The sequence below is a fragment of the Cetorhinus maximus genome, chromosome 16 (genome assembly GCF_964194155.1).
Source record: "Cetorhinus maximus chromosome 16, sCetMax3.hap1.1, whole genome shotgun sequence".
NCBI lineage: Eukaryota > Metazoa > Chordata > Chondrichthyes > Lamniformes > Cetorhinidae > Cetorhinus > Cetorhinus maximus.
In genome coordinates, this window is record NC_135894.1 from 26,603,401 (window position 1) to 26,622,328 (window position 18,928).

Here is an 18,928-nt window from a genome sequence, read left to right on the forward strand (position 1 = left end):
TAGAAGTCAGATACCCTGAAGAGATCTGTTGACTGCAAAGCTCCACTGTTCCTCAAAGTCTCAGTCTCTGTTTTGTATCTCCTATAAACCTTGGGTTGCATTAATGCTGCCAGTTTCTTGTCGGGACATTATGATGTGGGCGCACATCAATACAAAAATGCAAGTATAACTCAAAAGTCTCATCATTATAACTAATGCGTTAAAGCCCAGGCTTGGATGACCGCTTCAAACTGGCTATTTACAAAGAAGCCAAGAAAAATCCAGCCTAAGTTAAAATCAAAAGGATTTTGGGGTTGTCAGCAGCAGCTATCCCTCAACTCGAGGTTGACGTATACTCAGGGTTGAGAATTTCTGCCATGGGTGGTGGTGTGACTGAACAGGCACATGGGCAGGATGTGCCATGAGGTAGTGCCTTTGGGTATTGCACTTTTGAATAGAAAAAACACCCTTTAATTTAATGTCTGAATTGGATGATATACTGTCTGATTGGAGACACATATAAAAATGACACTAAGACATGGTGGCGAGTTCTGTGTAACTGAGCTGCATTAGACCTTGAGAAAGTGTCACTGACCATCTGTGTGTTGGTGGAGTGCATTGTTACATTGTATTTACAGCAGAAACTGGCCATTTGGCCCATGCCTGTGTTTATGCTCCATACAAGCTTCCTCCAAACCTTCATCTAGGCCCATCAACATAGACTTTGATTTCTTTTTCCCTCGTGTGTTTATCTAGCTTCCTGTTAGACTGTGGGATTCTAGAAGGCCCAGCTTGTTGCATGGATCCTGTCAATAAACCTTTTTAAAAAAGCACCGTTAAATTAAAATACGTAGATTCAGAGTGAAGACATGAGTTAAGTCCTCACTCTGAAAGCATGCTTTCCATCTCGTTCACTCATTATATGGGCAATTTGAATGATCAGTTCATTCCTTGAGTTTTGGGAAACTGCCATCAGTTAATTTCCCTTCGTCTGCATGGGATTTGTGCCTGTAATGAAGATCTTGCACCTTATATTCACTCTCCAGCCTAGTGCACTGGCATGCTGTGCAACACAACCAGGGCTCCCAAACACATTCCATGGCAACTGGACTGAGGCCACCAGTTGGATTTTTTTCCTTTTCCAAATAATCAAGAATATGCTTATTGCTTAGTGGGTTTTTTTTGCCTAATGCAGTTTAATGGAAATATTCTGGCTTTGAGGTGCTCTCTTTGTTTTTGTGACCTTGTGGGACCTATGTTGAAGCAGCACAACTTTGTTGATGTCTTCCCAATAGCAGTGCATTGAAAGAGATGAAAGGACTGGGCATGATGTAGATGCAGGGAAATTGCAGAGATGCAGCATTATAGAGTAGTTACAATGGGAGGCATTAATTACCTGAATGTAGATTGGGACAGTGTTAGTGTAAAGGGCAGAGGGGGGCAAAAGTACCTAGATTGTGTTCAGGAGAATTTTCTACAGCAGTATGTGACCAGCCCAACAAGAAAGGAGGTACTGCTAGACCTGGTTCTTGCAAATGAGGTGAGCCAAGTAGATCAAGTGTCAAAGGGGGAACATTTAGCAGACTGTGATCATTGTCTCATAAGGTTTAGGATGATGGTAGAAAAGGACAATGGGAAATCAAAAGTAAGAATAATTAACTGGGGGAGAGCCGACTTCAATGGGGCAAGAACAGAGCTGGGCCAGATAGACCCAGTGGGGAAAAAGTAGCTGAACAATGGGCTCCCTTCAAAAAAAGAAATGGTTCGGGCACAGACAAGGCATATTCCCTCAAAAGGGAAAGATAGGGCGAACAAATCCAGAACTCCCTGCATGAAGAAAGAATTGGAAATTAAGATAAATAAGAAAAATTGTGTTAATTACAGGTGCCAGGTAGAATACAATTGAAATCCAGGCTGAATACATAAGGTTCAAAGGAGAGATGAAAAAGCAATTAAGAGAAGCGAAGAGGGATTATAAGAAAAGATTGGCAGCCAACATAAAGGGGAATCCCAAATCTTCTATAGGTGCATTATTAGTAAAAGGGTGTTAAAAGGAGTAGAGCCGATTAAGGACCAAAAAGGGGATTTGCACATAGAGGCAGGGGCACGGCTGAGGTGTTAAATGAATACTTTGCATTTGTCTTTACGAAGGAAGCAGATGCTACCCAGGCAGGAGTAAATTCTGTCACTAGAAGGCTTCAAAATTGAAAAGGAGGTGGTATTGGATAAATGGTCGGTACTTAAAGTTGACAAGGTACCGGGACTGGATGAGATGCATCTGAAGATATTGAAGGAAGTGAGAGTGAAAATTGCAGGGGCATTAGCCATAATCTTTCGGTCTCTAGACTCAAGGGAAGTGCCAGAGGCCCGGAGAATTGCAAATGTTACGCCCTTGTTCAAAAAAGCTTGTAGGGATAATCCCAGCAATTACAGATCAGTCAGTTTGACTTCAGTGGTGGGAAAGCTTCTAGAAACAATTATGTGGGATAGAATCGATAGTCACATTGAAAAATGTGGGTTGATTAGGAAGAGGCAGCATAGATTTCTTAAGGAAAAATCATGTTTAACTAACTTGCTGGAGTTTTTTTGAAGAGGTAACAGAGGGTTGATGAGAGTAATGCTGTTGATGTGGTGTACATGGACTTCTAAAAGGCATTTGATACAGTGCCACACAACAAACTTGTGAGAAAAGTTGTAGCTTATGGAATAAAATAGACATTAGCAAAATGGATACAAAATTGGCTGAGTAATAGGAAATAGCCAGCGATAGTTAATGGATATTTTTCAGGCTGGAGGAAAGTTTGTAGTGGAGTTCCCCACAATTTTGGACTTTTGCTTCTCCTGATATATATTAATGATCTAGATCTTGATGTGCAGGAGACGGTTTTAAAGTTTGCAGATGATACAAAACTTGGAAGAGTTGTAAACTGAGGACAGTATATAATTCAAAAGGACATTGACAATTTAATGGAGTGGACAGATAGATGGCAGATGAAGTTCAATACGGAGAAGTATGAGGTGATCCATTTTGGTAGGAAGAAAATGGAGAGACAATATAAAATTAGGGGTACAACTCTAAAGGGTGTGAAGGAGCTGAGGGACCTGGGTATATACGTGCATAAGTCATTAAAGGTGGCAGAGAGCAGTTAAAGCATTCAGTATCTTAGGCTTTATTAATAGTTGCATAAAGTACAAGAACAAGGAGGTTATGCTGGACTTGTTATTGACGCTGGTTAGACCTCAGTTGGAATATTGTGTACAGTTCTGGGTACCATACTTTCGGAAGGATGTGAACTCATTGAAGAGAGTGCAGAAGAGGTTTACAAGAATGGTTTCAGGGGTGAGAAACTTCAGTTATGAAGATAGTTTGGAGAAGTTGGGATTGTTTTTGGAGCAGCGAAAGCTAAGAGGAGATTTGATAGAGGGAGTTCAAAATCATGAGGCTGGTCTGAGTAGATAGGGAGAAACTGCTCCTGCTCTTAAAAGGTTTGAGAATGAGACAGCACATATTTAAATTAATTTGCAAAAGAAGCAAATGCAACGTGAGAAAAAACTTCACACAGCAAGTGGTTCGGGTTTGGAATGCACCGCCTCGAAGTGTGGTGGAGGCAGGTTCAATCGAGGCATTCGAGGGCATTAGATGATTTGAATAGAAACAACGTGCAAGGTTATGGGGAAAAGGCAGGAGAATGGCAAGTCATAATGCTTATTCATGAGCCCGTGCAGACATGATGGGCCTCAATGGCCTTCAGTACTGTAACAATTTTCTGATGAGTCATCTGTTTGATTAACTTCCTATCCCTTTGTATTACTACCCTCCTGAGATAAAAGCCTTACAATCCATTTTCCTCTTTTTTTGTGTACCTGTCCACTTGTGGCTAAACTGGTTTGCCTTGTGCTTTTGTCCTTGAAATCTACCGTTGCTTAAGAATACAGTTCAGAATGACATAGAATATATCACACAGAAACAGGCCCATTTGGCCCAACTATTCATGTTCCACAAGAGCCTTCTTCATGTTCTAACCCCATTAGCCTATTCTCTTTTGTGTGTTTATCTAGCTTCCCTTTAAACATCAAGAATTGACTGACAGCACGTAAAAAGACTATTTGATCAGTTGCACTGAAAAAGAGCCACCCCGTTTAATGCCTCTTTCCAACACTTGGTCCATTGACCTGTAGGTCACAGCACTGCAAGTTTATGTCCAAGTATGATGGTTTCTGCCTCTACCACTCTCCAGGCAGTTTATTCCAGGCCTCTAGTACCCTCTGGGTGAATAAGTTTCTCCTCAATTCCCCTCTATTCCTCTACTTTAAATCTAATCTCCCTGGTTATTGTCCCATCTGTTATGTAGTTCCTTTCTATTCACTCTTAGCTCAGCCTCTCATTTTATGCTATTTGTATATAATGTCTCAACTATTCCAGGTTGTAACAAGTTCCACATTCTAACCACCCTGGCTAAAGAAGTTTCTCCTGTTTTCCTTATTGGATTTTTAGTGACTATTTTGTATTTATGACATCTACTTTGGACTTGCACGATGGAACATTTCTACATCCACCCCATTAAACCCTTTCATAACTTTAACAATCTCAGGTTACTCCTCAAGCCTTTTCAAGAGAAAAGAGTTCCAAACTATTCAATCCGTCCTGATAGGTGTAACAGGCAGGACTTTCCGGTCCCACCCGCCATGGGACCATATATTCAAACCCGATGTCAGTGGACTTTTTGCTGATCTGTCAAATTTTCTATCCCGCTGATACAATTCCCATGGCGCTTGAGACCAGAAAATCCTGCCCAACCTCTCAGTTCTGATATTCTAGTAATTTTTTTTTTGCACTTTCTCCAGTGCCCCTTTTTTTTTCATAAGAGGGAAGCCAGAACTGTAACAGTACGTGTGATCTAACCTAAACTCCATACAAGTTTAAGCTTGCACGATGTCGATTTGTGGCAATGGCAGCACAGCAGTAATGTTACTGGACACGTAATCCAGAGGCCAGAACTAAGATATCAGGAACGGAGACACAAGTTCAAATCCCATCATAGCAACTGGTGGGATTTAAATTCAACTAATTAATACATCTAGGATTAAAAAGCTCGTCTCGGTTATAATGACAAGAAACTACCAGATTGGCATAAAAACCTGGGGCAGGATTTTACAATTGGCGTGCAGGGCCCAACATACCGACACGTAATGACGTCGGGCAAGCGTCCCGATGTCATCACGCAGTCCAGCGATATTTCGTTCAGCGGACGCACGCCGGAGTCAGCTACGCATCCACTGAAATGTAAAGGGCCTATTAAAGCCATTAAGAAAGTAATTATTGTGATTGTGAACACTGTCAGTCCAACTGGCAAGCAGGTGAAAAGGCCAAGCGGCCTTCGCGTTTTTTATTTATAAAGCTTTTATTAAATAAATAAGTTTTCCTAAATATGAAAATGTCTCCACTCATGTGAAACAGTCACATGAGAGGACATGTTTAAATTAATTTTTAAACCCTTTATTTCATAATTTTTATATCGATTCAATCTCCCTGAGGCAGCCCCGTGCCTGAGGGAAATTGAAGCGCTCTTTCGCACAAATGCGCAAAAGAGCGCTGGCCCCAACTCTCCCTCCTCTCCCCGCCCACACAGGTTGCGCTGAGCGCTACCCGTCGCGTCTTACACTGGGCGGGCCTTAATTGGCCCACCCGCGTAAAATGGAGGCGTGGAGCCGATCACGGGCAGCGATCGGCTCTGCGCCAGCTCCTGCCGAGCCCACCCACCATATGAAAAATTCTGCCCCTAGGGAAGGAAATCCCCTGTCCTTACCTGGTCTGCTCAAAATGTGACTCCAGACGAACAACGACGTGGTTGGCTTTTAACTGCCCCCTAAAATGGCCTAGCAAGTCATTCAGTTGTATTGAGCTGCTACAGAAAGGTTGTAAGGGGATAAAACCAGATGGACCACCTGCCATTCAGCTCGCCTGAAGGCACCCAAAGTTGCTGTCAGTTTCTGAACTCTGACAATTTTACCATCTACCGCCACAAAATCTGGGCTGCGATTTTTATCTGAGGCCCAGCAGTCACTGCAGTCTGTAAAGCCTGCATGCAAGTTGTACATTTTGAAACAACATCATTTGCAAACAGTCCACACAGAATAACTTTTATTGAAGGTCAGAAGTCCATTAACACAGACACATTCTTCTTTGTCTTCCATTGAAATGCAACAGATTTACATTGCTCTAGAATTCAATGCCTTCCTACTGTAATATTTGGTTTTAATTACTCCCTCCCCATTTTATTAACCCATTACAACAAACAAGTTAACCTCCATAATAAATGGGCAGGAGTTGATATAAATACTAAGTTAAATTTATCCAGTTACAACAAGTGCCCTCTGACCACATGGAATGATCTTTCATTATTCCGTGTGGCAAGCCACCACCATTTGGTCTCAGCAATTTGATTCCCCTGATTGTTACAGTCTTTCATTCCTACAGCCAACTGTAGTCCCAAAAGACCAAAGATCATCCATCTCAGCTGGAGATCGGAGCCTCACTCGACAAGTGGGAGGGCTGGGGAGATGTTGACGACGAGGCTGTAACACTAGCCAGAATTCCAAACCCCAGACCTCTAAAATTACAGGATTGACACAGATACGGAATGTCATCAGACATAAGTTCAATCATCAGCATTGCCTCTAACCCTAGTGATAGCAATCTTTGCGATCTCTGCCCAAAGCAGTTCTTGGAGTGAAACTATTGTGTGCAACAGTACTTCAGATCTGCACGTAAAAAAAATTCTTCGTCAAGTCCTAAATTTAAAAAAACTTATTTATGCACTTTAAATCAGTCTGAGGCTTTTAATTAAAACATTGTTCTTCCAATTTAAGCAGAGATTTTAAACAATCTAGTAAAATGTTACCAGGCTATTTACTGGCAAAGCTTTTCCTTTGTACAACAGGATTGTTTTTGAAATCTTTGAATGATAATTTAATTGTTCCTTGATAAAACTGAGGCTGACAACACCACCCCAACCCCCCTCTCAACAAGCCTTCTGGTACAATCCCATTGTGACGTTAGTGGTGATGCCCTTGATAGGTTGCAAAGCAGGCTGAGACCTGGAGACTCTGGGTCCTTTATGTTGGGCATTCTGGAATGTCCTGATGGGGGCAAAGCCTATTCCTGACCCCTCCCCACCTGAACAAAGTTGACGACATCTGGCGGGGGGATGAAGAAGTGAGTGGGAGCTACCTCCATGGGAGTTTTCTGGTTGTCAAATGGCCGTGGGGCAGGATCAGCGATAGCACCATTAATGGTCAAATAAAGTTGATCAACCAGCCCTGACGGGAAGCTGGGCTGAGTCCGTACTCTGAGTCTGCCACATTCCCAACTGGGGGAAAGGGGCAGGTGAGGGGGCCCACTCCTAAAATAGCACAATAGAGAGTATGAAGTTAGAGGAGTTAGGGGGAGGTGAAAGGGATGGACCACAGCTACAACACCTAAAGCAGGCCTGAGAGGAAGTGCGGAGTGAGCAATAAAGAGGCCGAACTGTGGGATTAATGGACGAGGAAATTGAGGACCATTCTGCTGATACTGGGTGATAATATTTTTCCAACAATTCCTGATTGGCCCATGTGTTCAGCGGTTAGCTTGAACTAATACTAGGATCTGACAGTTTCACAGTGTCACAAGCAATGTCTGAGACTCTCTACAGTATTACAGACATGGGGTTTTCAAACAGGATATGTCGATTTATGCTTCAATTTGTACATCTTAGCCATGCTACTCCTTTAAATGTAGAACCTGCAACAATTTATTTGTTCATTTAAGAAATGGAACACATTCCTGATTTGGAAGGAGGCACCTCCAGAATTGATTCTCTCCTTAGATCACTTGGTAATTCACCATTAGGCCCCCATAGATTGAGCTCATCAAAGATGCCGGTCTCGATCATCTCCTCTTGCCACGGGATAGGGATGTTACCAGTCGCAAATTCTTCAAACATCTCTTTGTCTGCATCTTCAATGTTAACACCTTTCACAGTTGAGAAAGCGCCCACATCTTGAATGTCCTTTGCATACACTGTTTTAGAGTCTGGGATAAAAGGAGGTGTGAGCATACCTAGAAGGGACCAGACAAAAAGTCAACAGTGATCAACGTTAATACATCCTATCATTTTCTGTTGGACTATCCTACACTTCCTTTTGAAGGCACTTAGACTGAGAGCTCTGTGCAACTCTGAAGGAGCTCTGCACTGTTGCAAGTGCTTTTGGTTTTGGAGAAAGAGCAGGGAGTCCCTCCCAGCTTTATGGTCCACTGTTCCCCCTTTAACCAACATCAACAAATGAAACAATTTAACTGACTGTGAAAACTTGCTATATAAAATTTGGCTGCTGGGGTTTGCCTACAGAACAACAAGGACTGTATTTAATAAGCAATTTGCATGAGTTACCTTGAGACATTTCTCAGAGTTGTTATATAACATTTATGCTTTTCTTCTTTACACAGATTTGCATTTTATTTAAATACAATAAATATACATTTATGTGTGAGTATTATTAAACTCCTTGTATGGCTACAAAAAGCTTCAAGGCTGAAAACCTTGTTGTCAGCTATTGCGATGACTGGTTTTTTTTGTCAATATTTCCTATTCAATTTTACTATGTCAACTGTCACAATGTCCACACTTTAGGAAGGATGTGAAGGCATTCATGAGAGTGCAGAAAAGATTCACGAGAATGGTACAAAGGATGAAGAACTTCAGTTACGTAAATAGATTAAAGAACCTGGGACTGTTCTTGGAGGCGAGAAGGCTGAGAGATTTGATAGAGATTTTCAAAATCATGAGGGGGCACTACAGATTTGATAGGGAGAAATTGTTCCCATTGGTGGAAGGATTGAGAACAAGAGGACACAGATTTAAGGTGATAGACAAAAGAAGCAATGGAAACATGAAGAAAAACCTTTGTCACACAGCGAGTGAGTGGTTAGGTTCTGGAATGCACTGCCTGAGTGTGGAGGAAGCAGATTCAGTCGACGCATTCAAAAGGGAATTGGATCATTATCTGAAAAGGAAAAATTTGCAGGGCTATAGGGAAAGGGCAGGAGGTGGCATTAGGCGAGTTGCTCCTGCAGAGGGCCAGCACAGGCATGATGGACTGAATGGCCTCCTGTGCTGTCATCATTCTATGATTCTATACAATTACTGACTCTAGCCACAAGATGGCTCTGTCCTGATGTTTCATTCTCCCAACATAGCCAGTTGTAGATTTTAGAAAAACATGTTCATCAACTGATGGAATCAGTGACACAGGCAATAGACTAGTAATAATTAAAAAGGTACTGACAATGACTTCTATTAACATTGCTCTTTTTTTGCAACTTTTCTTAATATATGAGAGGGGGAACTGCCTCTGAGACACACATGAGCTTCTCTGCTGATACTGGGAACAGGATTCTAGGTGCCAGCTGTCAAGGTGAGAGTGTCAAACAAATATCCCCTGGTCCCTCTCAGGATTCTGTCCTGGCAACTTTGTAACCCTTTGTTGCTGACTTCCCGAAACGTTCTTGCAAGTGGTCCTTCATTCAATGCTTCTGTATTCAGGTGACTGATTCCCACTGGAAGTGCAAAGTGGCTCCTGCAGCTATTGCTTTCTCCTGGCTGCCCTGTCCATGAGTTGAACCCTCTTGGAGGTTGGCACACAACACCACAGTGGATTCTACCAAGAACCCAGCAGGTATGGAGTTGGCTTTAAACACTTCAGAATGACAGGTGTCTAGGACTCTGCCAGTGACTCAGAAAATCCCCTCCTATACCCGATGGACAAGAAAGGTTCAAGGCCTAAGCCTCAATCTGCGCTCAATGATCTGACATCAGTAAAAGTGGTACAAATAGCTACATATCCATTAGAATCCAGCTCCTGGGACTTACCACTAACTGCCATTTAACACATGTTCATTTAGGGCAAAAATAAAAGCGAAATACTGCAGATGCAGAAAATCTGAAATAAAACCAGAAATGCTGGAAAAACTCAGCAGGTCTGGTAGCATCTGTGGAGAGAGAAACAGAGCTAATGTTTCGAGTCTGTATGACCCTTCTTCAGAACTCTGTTTCTCTCTCCACAGATGCTGCCAGGCCTGCTGAGTTATTCCGGCATTTTCGGTTTTAATTTCATTAAGGGCAAGACTGACCATCCTGGTACTCATTGCCCGTACCTATGCACAGTCCCAGACAGCTACTGGCTACTCCCGGAAAATATTGGCTCCCATTCACCCACGGGAAAGTGGTGCTTGTGCAATGAGCTTTGCGGTGTAGCAATTAGCACCTCATTCTCAGTGAGGCCCAGCTCCCCATCAGTGTGGAATAGGTCAGGAACTGCACGGACAACATTGCTGCCTGAGTCAGGAGGGAATTAGGATGAGGATGTACACAGAGCTCCAGTGAAATAAAGGGCTACTAATGCAAAGAATCCCACTCCCCCGCCCCCCCACCCCAGTACGGTATGATAGTGGTTATGTTTATTGGACTAGTAAACTAGAGCTGTGGATTAATAATCCAGGGATGGAATTCATGTCCCACCTCAGCAGTTTGTGAATTTGAATTGAATTAAATAAATCTGTTCTCAGTAAAGAAGCAACCAATTATTGTAAAAACCCCTCCGCTTCGCTAATATTCTTCAAGAAGGGAAATCTGCTGTCCTTACCTGGTCTGGCCTACATGTGACTTCAGGCCCACAGCAATGACTCTTAACTGCCCTCTGAAATGTTCCAGCAAGACACTCAGTTCTAATAAAACCAGGCAGAGCACTAGGCACTGATCTAGGCATCAGATTCGGATGTGGCAAAGACGTACATAACCCAGAAAAGTGCTCCTTGTTAACTAGTGCCAAAATTGGGAAAGCCTGATACAGTCATACTCACAGTATCGTACTGGGATGTCCTGTCCCATACACACACACACACACGCACATTCCTGTCATCTTTGTTCTACCTTCATTCTGAATTGCCTTCACTTCTTGGGTTCTCAATAAGAAAACACTAATTTTAATCCTTGGCACATCTTGCCTCAGTTAACTCAAATAAGGGCTGGTGTCGATGTGGGAATTTGAAACATTCTGACATTCACAGGATAGATTCTAGATAGAACATTATCTTGGAACGTTATTAGAGCAAGTTCTATACTAGGCTCTTACAAAAATGTGATTCAATACTTCATAAGATTTAAGAATTAAAGAAGTCAATTGTTATACTATACCAGCATCAAGTTTTCTCCAGTGAATACTCTTGAAGAAGGGATGGGACTTTACTTCATCACAACCCTCGTTCTTGAATCCGAGGCGCTTTTCAGGATCCTTCTCCAGCAAAGCTTCACAGAATGACTTGCACGGCTCACTAAACTTATCACAGTAAGTCACCGGGTCACTCAAAATCCGCCGTTTCACCTCTTTGTTCTCAACCTGGTGACAGGACAGAAAACCAAGATAGTTGTGCAATCCTACAGCATAGTCCATCATGCCTGTGCCAGATCTTTGATAGAGCTACTAATTATTCCCACTCCTGCGCTCATACGCCATGGCTCTGTAATCTTGTACCCTTCAAGTATTTATTCAATTCTCTTTAAAAGGCTATTATTGAATCTGCTTCCTCAAGCCTTTGAGGCAGCGCATTCCAGATCACAACAACTTGCAGCACAAAATGAAAATTCCTCATGCCACCTTTGGTTCTTTTGTCAATCACCTCAAAACTGAGGCCCTTGGTTACTGGCCCATCTGACACTTGAAACAGTTTTGCATTATTTACCCTATCAAAACCATTCAAGATTTTGAACAGCTACATCAAACCTCCTCTTAAAACCCTCTGCTCTGAAGAGAACAGTCCCAGCTTCACAGAATTACAGAATTGCTACAGCACAGAAGGAAGCCATTTGGCCCATCGTGTCTGCACTGGCTCACCAAATGAGCAATTCCCTTAGTGCCACTCTCCTGCCTTCTCCCCGTAACCCTGCACATTCTTCCTTTTTAGACAACAGTCTAATTCCCTTTTGAACACTTCGGTTGAATCTGCTTTTTTAATTAATTACTTTAAATCTGTGCCCTCTTGTTCTCCATCCTTTAATGAGTTTTTCCCCATCTACTCTGTCCGAGACCCCTTATGATTTTGAATACCTCTATCAAATCTCCTTTCAGCCTTCTTCTCTCCGAGGAAAACTGTCCTAACTTCTCCAATCATTCTTCATAACTGAAGTTCCTCATCCCTGGAACTATTCTCGTTAAAGGGAAAGGAATGACTAGTAAGTAGTGGGTAAGGTCAGGTAAGTATTTACTACTTTAATCGCTTATAGTTTAAGATCATTTTGTGGTTTGTAGTTTGTATATTCTGTAGTAATGAGGATCAGGAAAGAAGGGCCCTAGAGTAATTGATTTAAAAGGTTTAATTTAAAGGGATAAGTCATAGCAGGAGAGCTCAAAGCCGTGGTGTGCTCCTCGTGCTCCATGTGGGAAGCCGGGAACATTTCCAGTGCCCGGGACCAGCATGTGTGCAGGAAGTGTGTCCAGCTGCAGCTCCTGGAAGCTCGGGTTTCAGAGCTGGAATGGCGGCTGGGGACACTGTGGAGCATCGTGGATAGCAGAGGTGGTCACACCACAGCTGAAGGGACTTGAGGAAGGAAGGGAATGGGTGACCACCAGGCAGTCCAAGAGAAACAGGCAGGTGACCCCTGGGGTCCCGCTCGCAAATCAGTATTCCATTTTGGAGGCTGATGAGGGCGCTGGTTCCTCCAGGGAGTGCAGACAGAGCCAAGCTTCTGGCACCACAAGCAGCCTGTCTGTACAGGACGGGAGGAAGAGAGAAAGAGCAATAGTAAGTGGGGATTCTATAGTCAGGGGAACAGATAGGTGCTACTGTGGCCTTCAATGTGACTCCAGGATGGTGTGTTGCCTCCCTGGTGCCAGGGTCCGGGGTGTCACTGAACGGCTGCAGGGCATCCTGAAGGGGGAGGGTGATAAGGCAGAGGTCATGGTACATGTTGGTACCAATGACATAGGTAGAAAGAGGGATGAGGTCTTGCATCAAGAATTCAGGGAGTTAGGCAGTAGACTAAAAAGCAAGACCTCTTGGGCTGTAATCTCTGGATTACTCCCAGTGCCACGTGCTAGCGAGCTCAGAAATAGGAGAATAGCGCAGATGAATATGTGGCTTAAGAATTGGTGCAGGAGGGAGGGTTTTAGATTTCTGCATCACTGGGACCGTTTTTGGGGAAGATGGGACCTGTACAAGCGGGACAGTCTAAATCTGAACCAGGGTGGGACTAACATCCTTGCGGGTGGGTTTGCTAGTGCTGTTGAGAAAAGTTTAAACTAATTCAGCAGGGGGAGGGGACACAGAATGTTAGCAGAATAGGGATACTTCACAATACAGTAAAACAATCAACTCAGAGGGAGTACAGCTGCATTAAGTTTCAAGGGAGTAAGGCAAGGCTGGATGGCTTCAACTTTAATGGCCGGAGTATTACAGGTAAAATGGATGAGTTAAGGGTGAGGATTGACACGTGGAATTGTGATATAGTAGCCATCACTGAGACGTGGTTAAGGGAGAGGCAGGATTGGCAGCTCAACATTCCAGGATATAGAGTCTTCAGGCGAGACAGGGGAGGGGGTAAAAGAGGTGGAGGCATTGCATTATTAGTTAAGGAGTCAGTTACTGCAGTAAGGAGAGATGATATCTTGGAGGGGGCATCGAATGAAGCTTTGTGGGTAGAGCTTAGGAATAAAAAAGGGGCAGCCACATTGTTAGGTGTTTATTATAGACCCCCAGATAGTCAGCAGGAAATTGAGGAGCAAATATGTGCACAATTTGTGGAGGTGTATAAAAACAATAACTATAGGGTAATTATATTAGGTGATTTCAACTTTCCCAACATTAATTGGGATAGACATGGTGTTAAGAGCTTGAATAGAGTGGATTTCTTGAAATGTGTACAGGAGAACTTTTTAGGTCAATATGTAAAGGGTCCAACAAGGGACAGCGCATTGCTGGACCTAATTCTGGGGAATGAAGCTAAACAGGTGGCTGAGGTGGTGGTGGGCGAGCATTTTAATGATAGTGACCACAACATGGTACAGTTTAAGTTTGTTATGGACAAAGAAATAGACCAGTTGCAAAAAATTGTTTTGGATTGGGGGAGAGTGGATTTTAGTAAAATAAGGCAGGATCTGGCCAAGGTAGACTGGGAACAGCTACTTGTGGGGAAATCTACAGAGGAGCAGTGGGGGGTGTTCAGAAAGGAAATGGGGAGGGTACAGGCTCAACATGTTCCCCCTAGGGGGATAGGAAGGAGTAACAAGCCCAGAGAACCATGGGTGACCAGAGATATTCAGGATACGATGAGAAGGAAAAGAGAGGCTTTTAGCAGGTACAAGGGAAGGAAATCATGTGGAGGCATTAGTGGAGTACAGACAGTGCAGGGTGGAGCTTAAGAAAGCAATTAGGAGAGCAAACAGGGGATACGAGAAAGCTCTGGCTGGTAAAAGTAAGGAAAATCCTAAGATATTCTATATCAATGGGAAGAGGATAACCAGGGAAAGAGTAGGGCCCATTAGGGACCAAGGGGGCAATCTATGGGTGGAGCCAGAGGACATCACTAGAGTGTTGAATGAATACTTCACATCTGTCTTCACCCAAGAGAATGAGGATGAAGGTATCGAACTTGGGGAGAGAGACTGCGAAGTTCTTGAGCAATTTGATATATGGAGTGACAAGGTATTGGAGGTGTTGGCAGGCTTAAAAGTGGACAAATCTCCAGGTCCAGATGATTTGTGTCCCAAACTGCTGAGGGAGGCAAGGGAGGAGATCGCAGGGGCTCTGACCCAAAATTTTCATTCCTCTCTGGCCAAGGGGGAGGTGCCAGAGGACTGGAGAACAGCTAATGTGGTTCCGCTATTTAAGAAGGGTTATAGAGATAAGCCAGGGAACTACAGGCCAGTGAGTCTCACGTCAGTGGTAGGGAAACTATTGGAGAAAATTCTGAAGGAGAGAATCTTTCTCCACTTGGAGAGGCAAGGTTTGATCAGGGATAGTCAGCATGGCTTTGTCAGAGGGAAGTCATGCTGAACAAATTTGACTGAATTTTTTGAGGAGGTGACCAGGTGTGTAGATGAGGGTAGTGCAGTTGATGTAGTTTATATGAATTTCAGCAGAGCTTTTGACAAGGTCGCACATGGGAGACTTATAAAGAAGGCAAATGCACATGGGATACAGGGTAATTTGACAAGGTGGATTCAAAATTGGCTTTGTTGTAGGAGACAGAGGGTGATGACAGAAGGATGCTTTAGTGACTGGATGCTAGTGTCCAGTGGCGTACCACAGGGATCTGTGCTGGGTCCCCTATTATTCATCATTTATATAAACAACATAGATGACTGTGGGGGGAGGATTAGTAAGTTTGCGGATGACACAAAGATTGGCTGGGTGGTTAACAGTGATGTTGAGTACATTGGGCTACAGAAAGATATAGACAGGATGATCAAATGGGCAAATAAGTGGCAGATGGAATTTAGCCCTGAAAAGTGTGAAGTGATACACTTTGGAAGGAGTAATTTGACAAGGAAGTATTCAATGAACAGCATGACACTAGGAAGTTCTGAGGAACAAAGGGACATTGGCGTGTGTGTCCATAGATCTCTGAAGGCGGAAGTACATTTTAGTGGGGTGGTGAAAAAGGCATAAGGGACACTTGCCTTTATCAATCGAGGCATAGATTACAAAAGTAGGGAGATCATGTTGGAGTTGTATAGAACCTTGGTGAGGCCACAGCTGGAGTACTGTGTGCAGTTCTGGTCGCCACATTATAGGAAGGATGTGATTGCGCTGGAGGGGGTGCAGAGGAGATTCATCAGGATGTTGTCTGGGATGAAGCATTTAAGTTATGAAGAGAGGTTGGATAGACTTGGGTTGTTTTCATTGGAGCAGAGAAAACTGAGGGGTGACCTGATCGAGGTCTACAAGATTATGAGGGGCATGGACAGGGTGGATAGGGTGCAGCTGTTCCCCTTAGTTGAAGGGTCAGTCACGAGGGGACATAAGTTCAAGGTGAAGGGCAGGAGGTTTTGGGGGGATGTGAGGAAAAACTTTTTTACCCAGAGGGTGGTGACGGTCTGGAATGCACTGCCTGAGAGGGTGGTGGAGACAGGTTGCCCCACATGCTTAATAAAACGTACCTGGATGAGCACTTGGCACATCATAACATTCAAGGCTATGGGCCAAGTGCTGGTAAATGGGATTAGGTAGGTTGGTCAAGTGTTTCTCACGTGTCGGTGCAGACTAGATGGGCCGAAGGGCCTCTTCTGCACTGCGTGATTCTGTGATTCTGTGAATTCTTTCTGCACTCTCTCCAATCCATTCATATCCATCCAAAAATAGGGCACCCATTACTGGAAGCAATACTATAGCTGAGGCCAAACTAGTGTCTTTTACAATTTCAACATAACCTCCCATACACTATGCCACTATTATTAAAGCCTAGGATGCTGTGTGCTTCATTAACTGTTCTCTCTACCTGTCCTGCCACCTTCAGTGATTTATGCACATGTGCATTCCAGTCTCACCACACAACTGAAGACCCTCACCCCTGGTACCATTCTGCACTCCTTCTAGGTCTCTGACATCCCTGTTACAATGTAGTGCCAAGAATTGAACAATACTCCAGCTGAGGTCTTATGAATCTATGGCATGACTTCCTTGATTTTGTACCCTATTCCTCTATTAAGGAAGCTAAGGGTCCCACTCTCCTCCTTAATTGGCCTGCCTTCAAAAAATCTTGTCCTGCCAGGTCTCTCTCTGTCCCTGTAGAACTTTAAAATTTTGCTGTTCAGTTAATATTGCACCTCCACATTCATCCTAGTAAAATTTATCACTTCAGACTTCTCTGTTTTAAATTTTATCTCCCATGTGTCCGCTCATTTTACCAGATTGTTAACATTCATTTGAAGTCTCTTAAAATCCATCTCACTGTATACAACAGTCCAGGTCATTAGTATATTTCAACACTGGGGTTTTTTGTGTGATGGGATTTTCTGATTCATTGGTATTTGTGCAATGAGCAACCTGCCTAGTTCAGTTTGTAGTTAATGGGAATCTTAATCTCAGGGTCCTGGTCACAAGCCACACACTGAGTGATGATTTTTTTCCCCTCTTGGGTTGGGTTGTCTAGGAGGCACAGTATCAAAATAAGAGGTCTCCCATTAAACATAGAGATGAGGAGGAATTTATTCTCTCAGAGGGTCTTTGGAATTCTCTACCCCACAGAGCACTGGATGCTTGGTCATTGAATATAACCAAGTCTGAGTTCGACAGGTTTTTGGACTACAAGGGAGTCAAGGTAATGGGGAGCAGGCAGGAAAGTGGAGTTGAGGTTACTATCAGATCAGCCATGAGTGTATTGAATGGTGAAACAGGCTTGATGGGCCGAATGGCCTATTGCTGCTGCTAAATCTTTTGTTCGTATAACGTGGCTTTGCTGAAATAGGGTTTCTGTGTAATAGGGTTGCAATGCAATAGTGTTTCTGTGTAATAGGGTTTCAGTATAACAGGGTTTCTGTGTAATAGAGAATCTGTATAACAGGGTTTCTGTGTAATAGGGTTCCTGTGTAATAGGGTTCCTGTGTAACAGGGTTTCTGTGTAATAGAGAATCTGTATAACTGGGTTTCTGTGTAATAGGGTTTCTGTGTAATAGGGTTTCAGTATAACAGGGTTTCTGTGTAATAGAGAATCTGTATAACAGGGTTCCTATGTAATAGGGTTCCTGTGTAATAGGGTTCCTGTGTAATAGGGTTCCTGTGTAATAGGGTTTCTGCGTAATAGGGTTGCGATGCAACAGGGTTCCTGTGTAATAGAGTTTCTGTGTAATAGGGTTGCGATGAAATAGGGTTTCTGTATCACAAGGTTCTTGTACAATGGGGTCCCTATATAACAGGGTTTCCGTATGACAGAGTTTCTGTGTAACAAGGTTTCCGTATAATAGGGTTTCTGTATGGAAGAGTTCCAATGTAATAGGGTTTCTGTGTAATAGGATTTCTGTGTAAACAGGGTTTCTGTAGAACAAGGATTCTGTGTAATGGGGTTTCTGTGTAACAGGGTTTCTGTATAATAAGATTCCTGTATTATGGGGTCTCTATATAACAGGGTTTCTGCATAATCGGGTTGCTGTGTAACGTGGTTTCTGTGTAATAGAGTTTCTGTGTAACGGGGTTTTTTTGAAATAGGGTTTCCAAGTGGTAGAGTTTCTATGTGATAGGGTTTCTGTGTAATGGGGTTGATGAAAGAATATTTTAAAACATCCTTACATGTTCTCCCCGATATCGGAATGGGCCCTTGGCTGCGATCATCTCATACAACGTGACTCCCAATGTGAAATAGTCGACAGAATAATCATACTCCAGACCTTGAAGCAACTCCGGTGCCATAAAACCTGAAATTGAAACACATTGGATCATTATCCAGCAAAAATCCACCACTCTGGGCACTGAAACTCAAAAACAAGAACAGAAAACTCTGGAAACAAAGACGCTCCATCTCCAACAAAAACCCACACCCCAGCCCCTTTGCCCCTCCTCTCCCTCTCCCCTCCACCATCTCTGTCCTGCTCTCTCCCCCTCTCATTCTCCCCCTCTCCCCTTCCTCTATCCTAATCCTCCCCAACTCCCTCCCTCCCTCTCTCCCCCTTCTCACACCTTCTCTCTCCCTTCCTTCTCTCCATCTCTCTCTCCCTCCCTCCTCTTCTCCTTGTTTCTCTCTCCCTTTCTGCCCCTCCCTCCCTCTCTTTCTCCCTCTCTCCTGCTCTCTCCCTTTCCTCTCTCTCCCTTCCTCTCTCCCCCTCCCTTTCTCCCCATCCCTCTCCCTCTCTTTCTCTCTCCCTCCTCCTCCCCTCTCCCTCTCTCCACCCAAACTCCCAAATTCCACCCACCCCCCATTCC

The 18,928-nt window shown here is 43.6% G+C and overlaps 1 protein-coding gene across 1 annotated transcript in view; it reads right to left on the minus strand.

Moving 5' to 3' along the window:
* Positions 1-7,784: 7,784 nt before the first annotated feature.
* Positions 7,785-18,928, minus strand: part of grk1a (G protein-coupled receptor kinase 1 a) — a 47,637-nt gene continuing 36,493 nt past the window's right edge. Inside the window, exons 5-7 of the mRNA XM_078559540.1 lie at positions 18,299-18,423; positions 11,214-11,415; positions 7,785-8,080 (exon numbers count right to left, since the gene is read on the minus strand). Of these exons, the coding sequence (XP_078415666.1) occupies positions 7,785-8,080; positions 11,214-11,415; positions 18,299-18,423 (623 nt within the window). The remainder of the gene's footprint in view (positions 8,081-11,213; positions 11,416-18,298; positions 18,424-18,928) is intronic.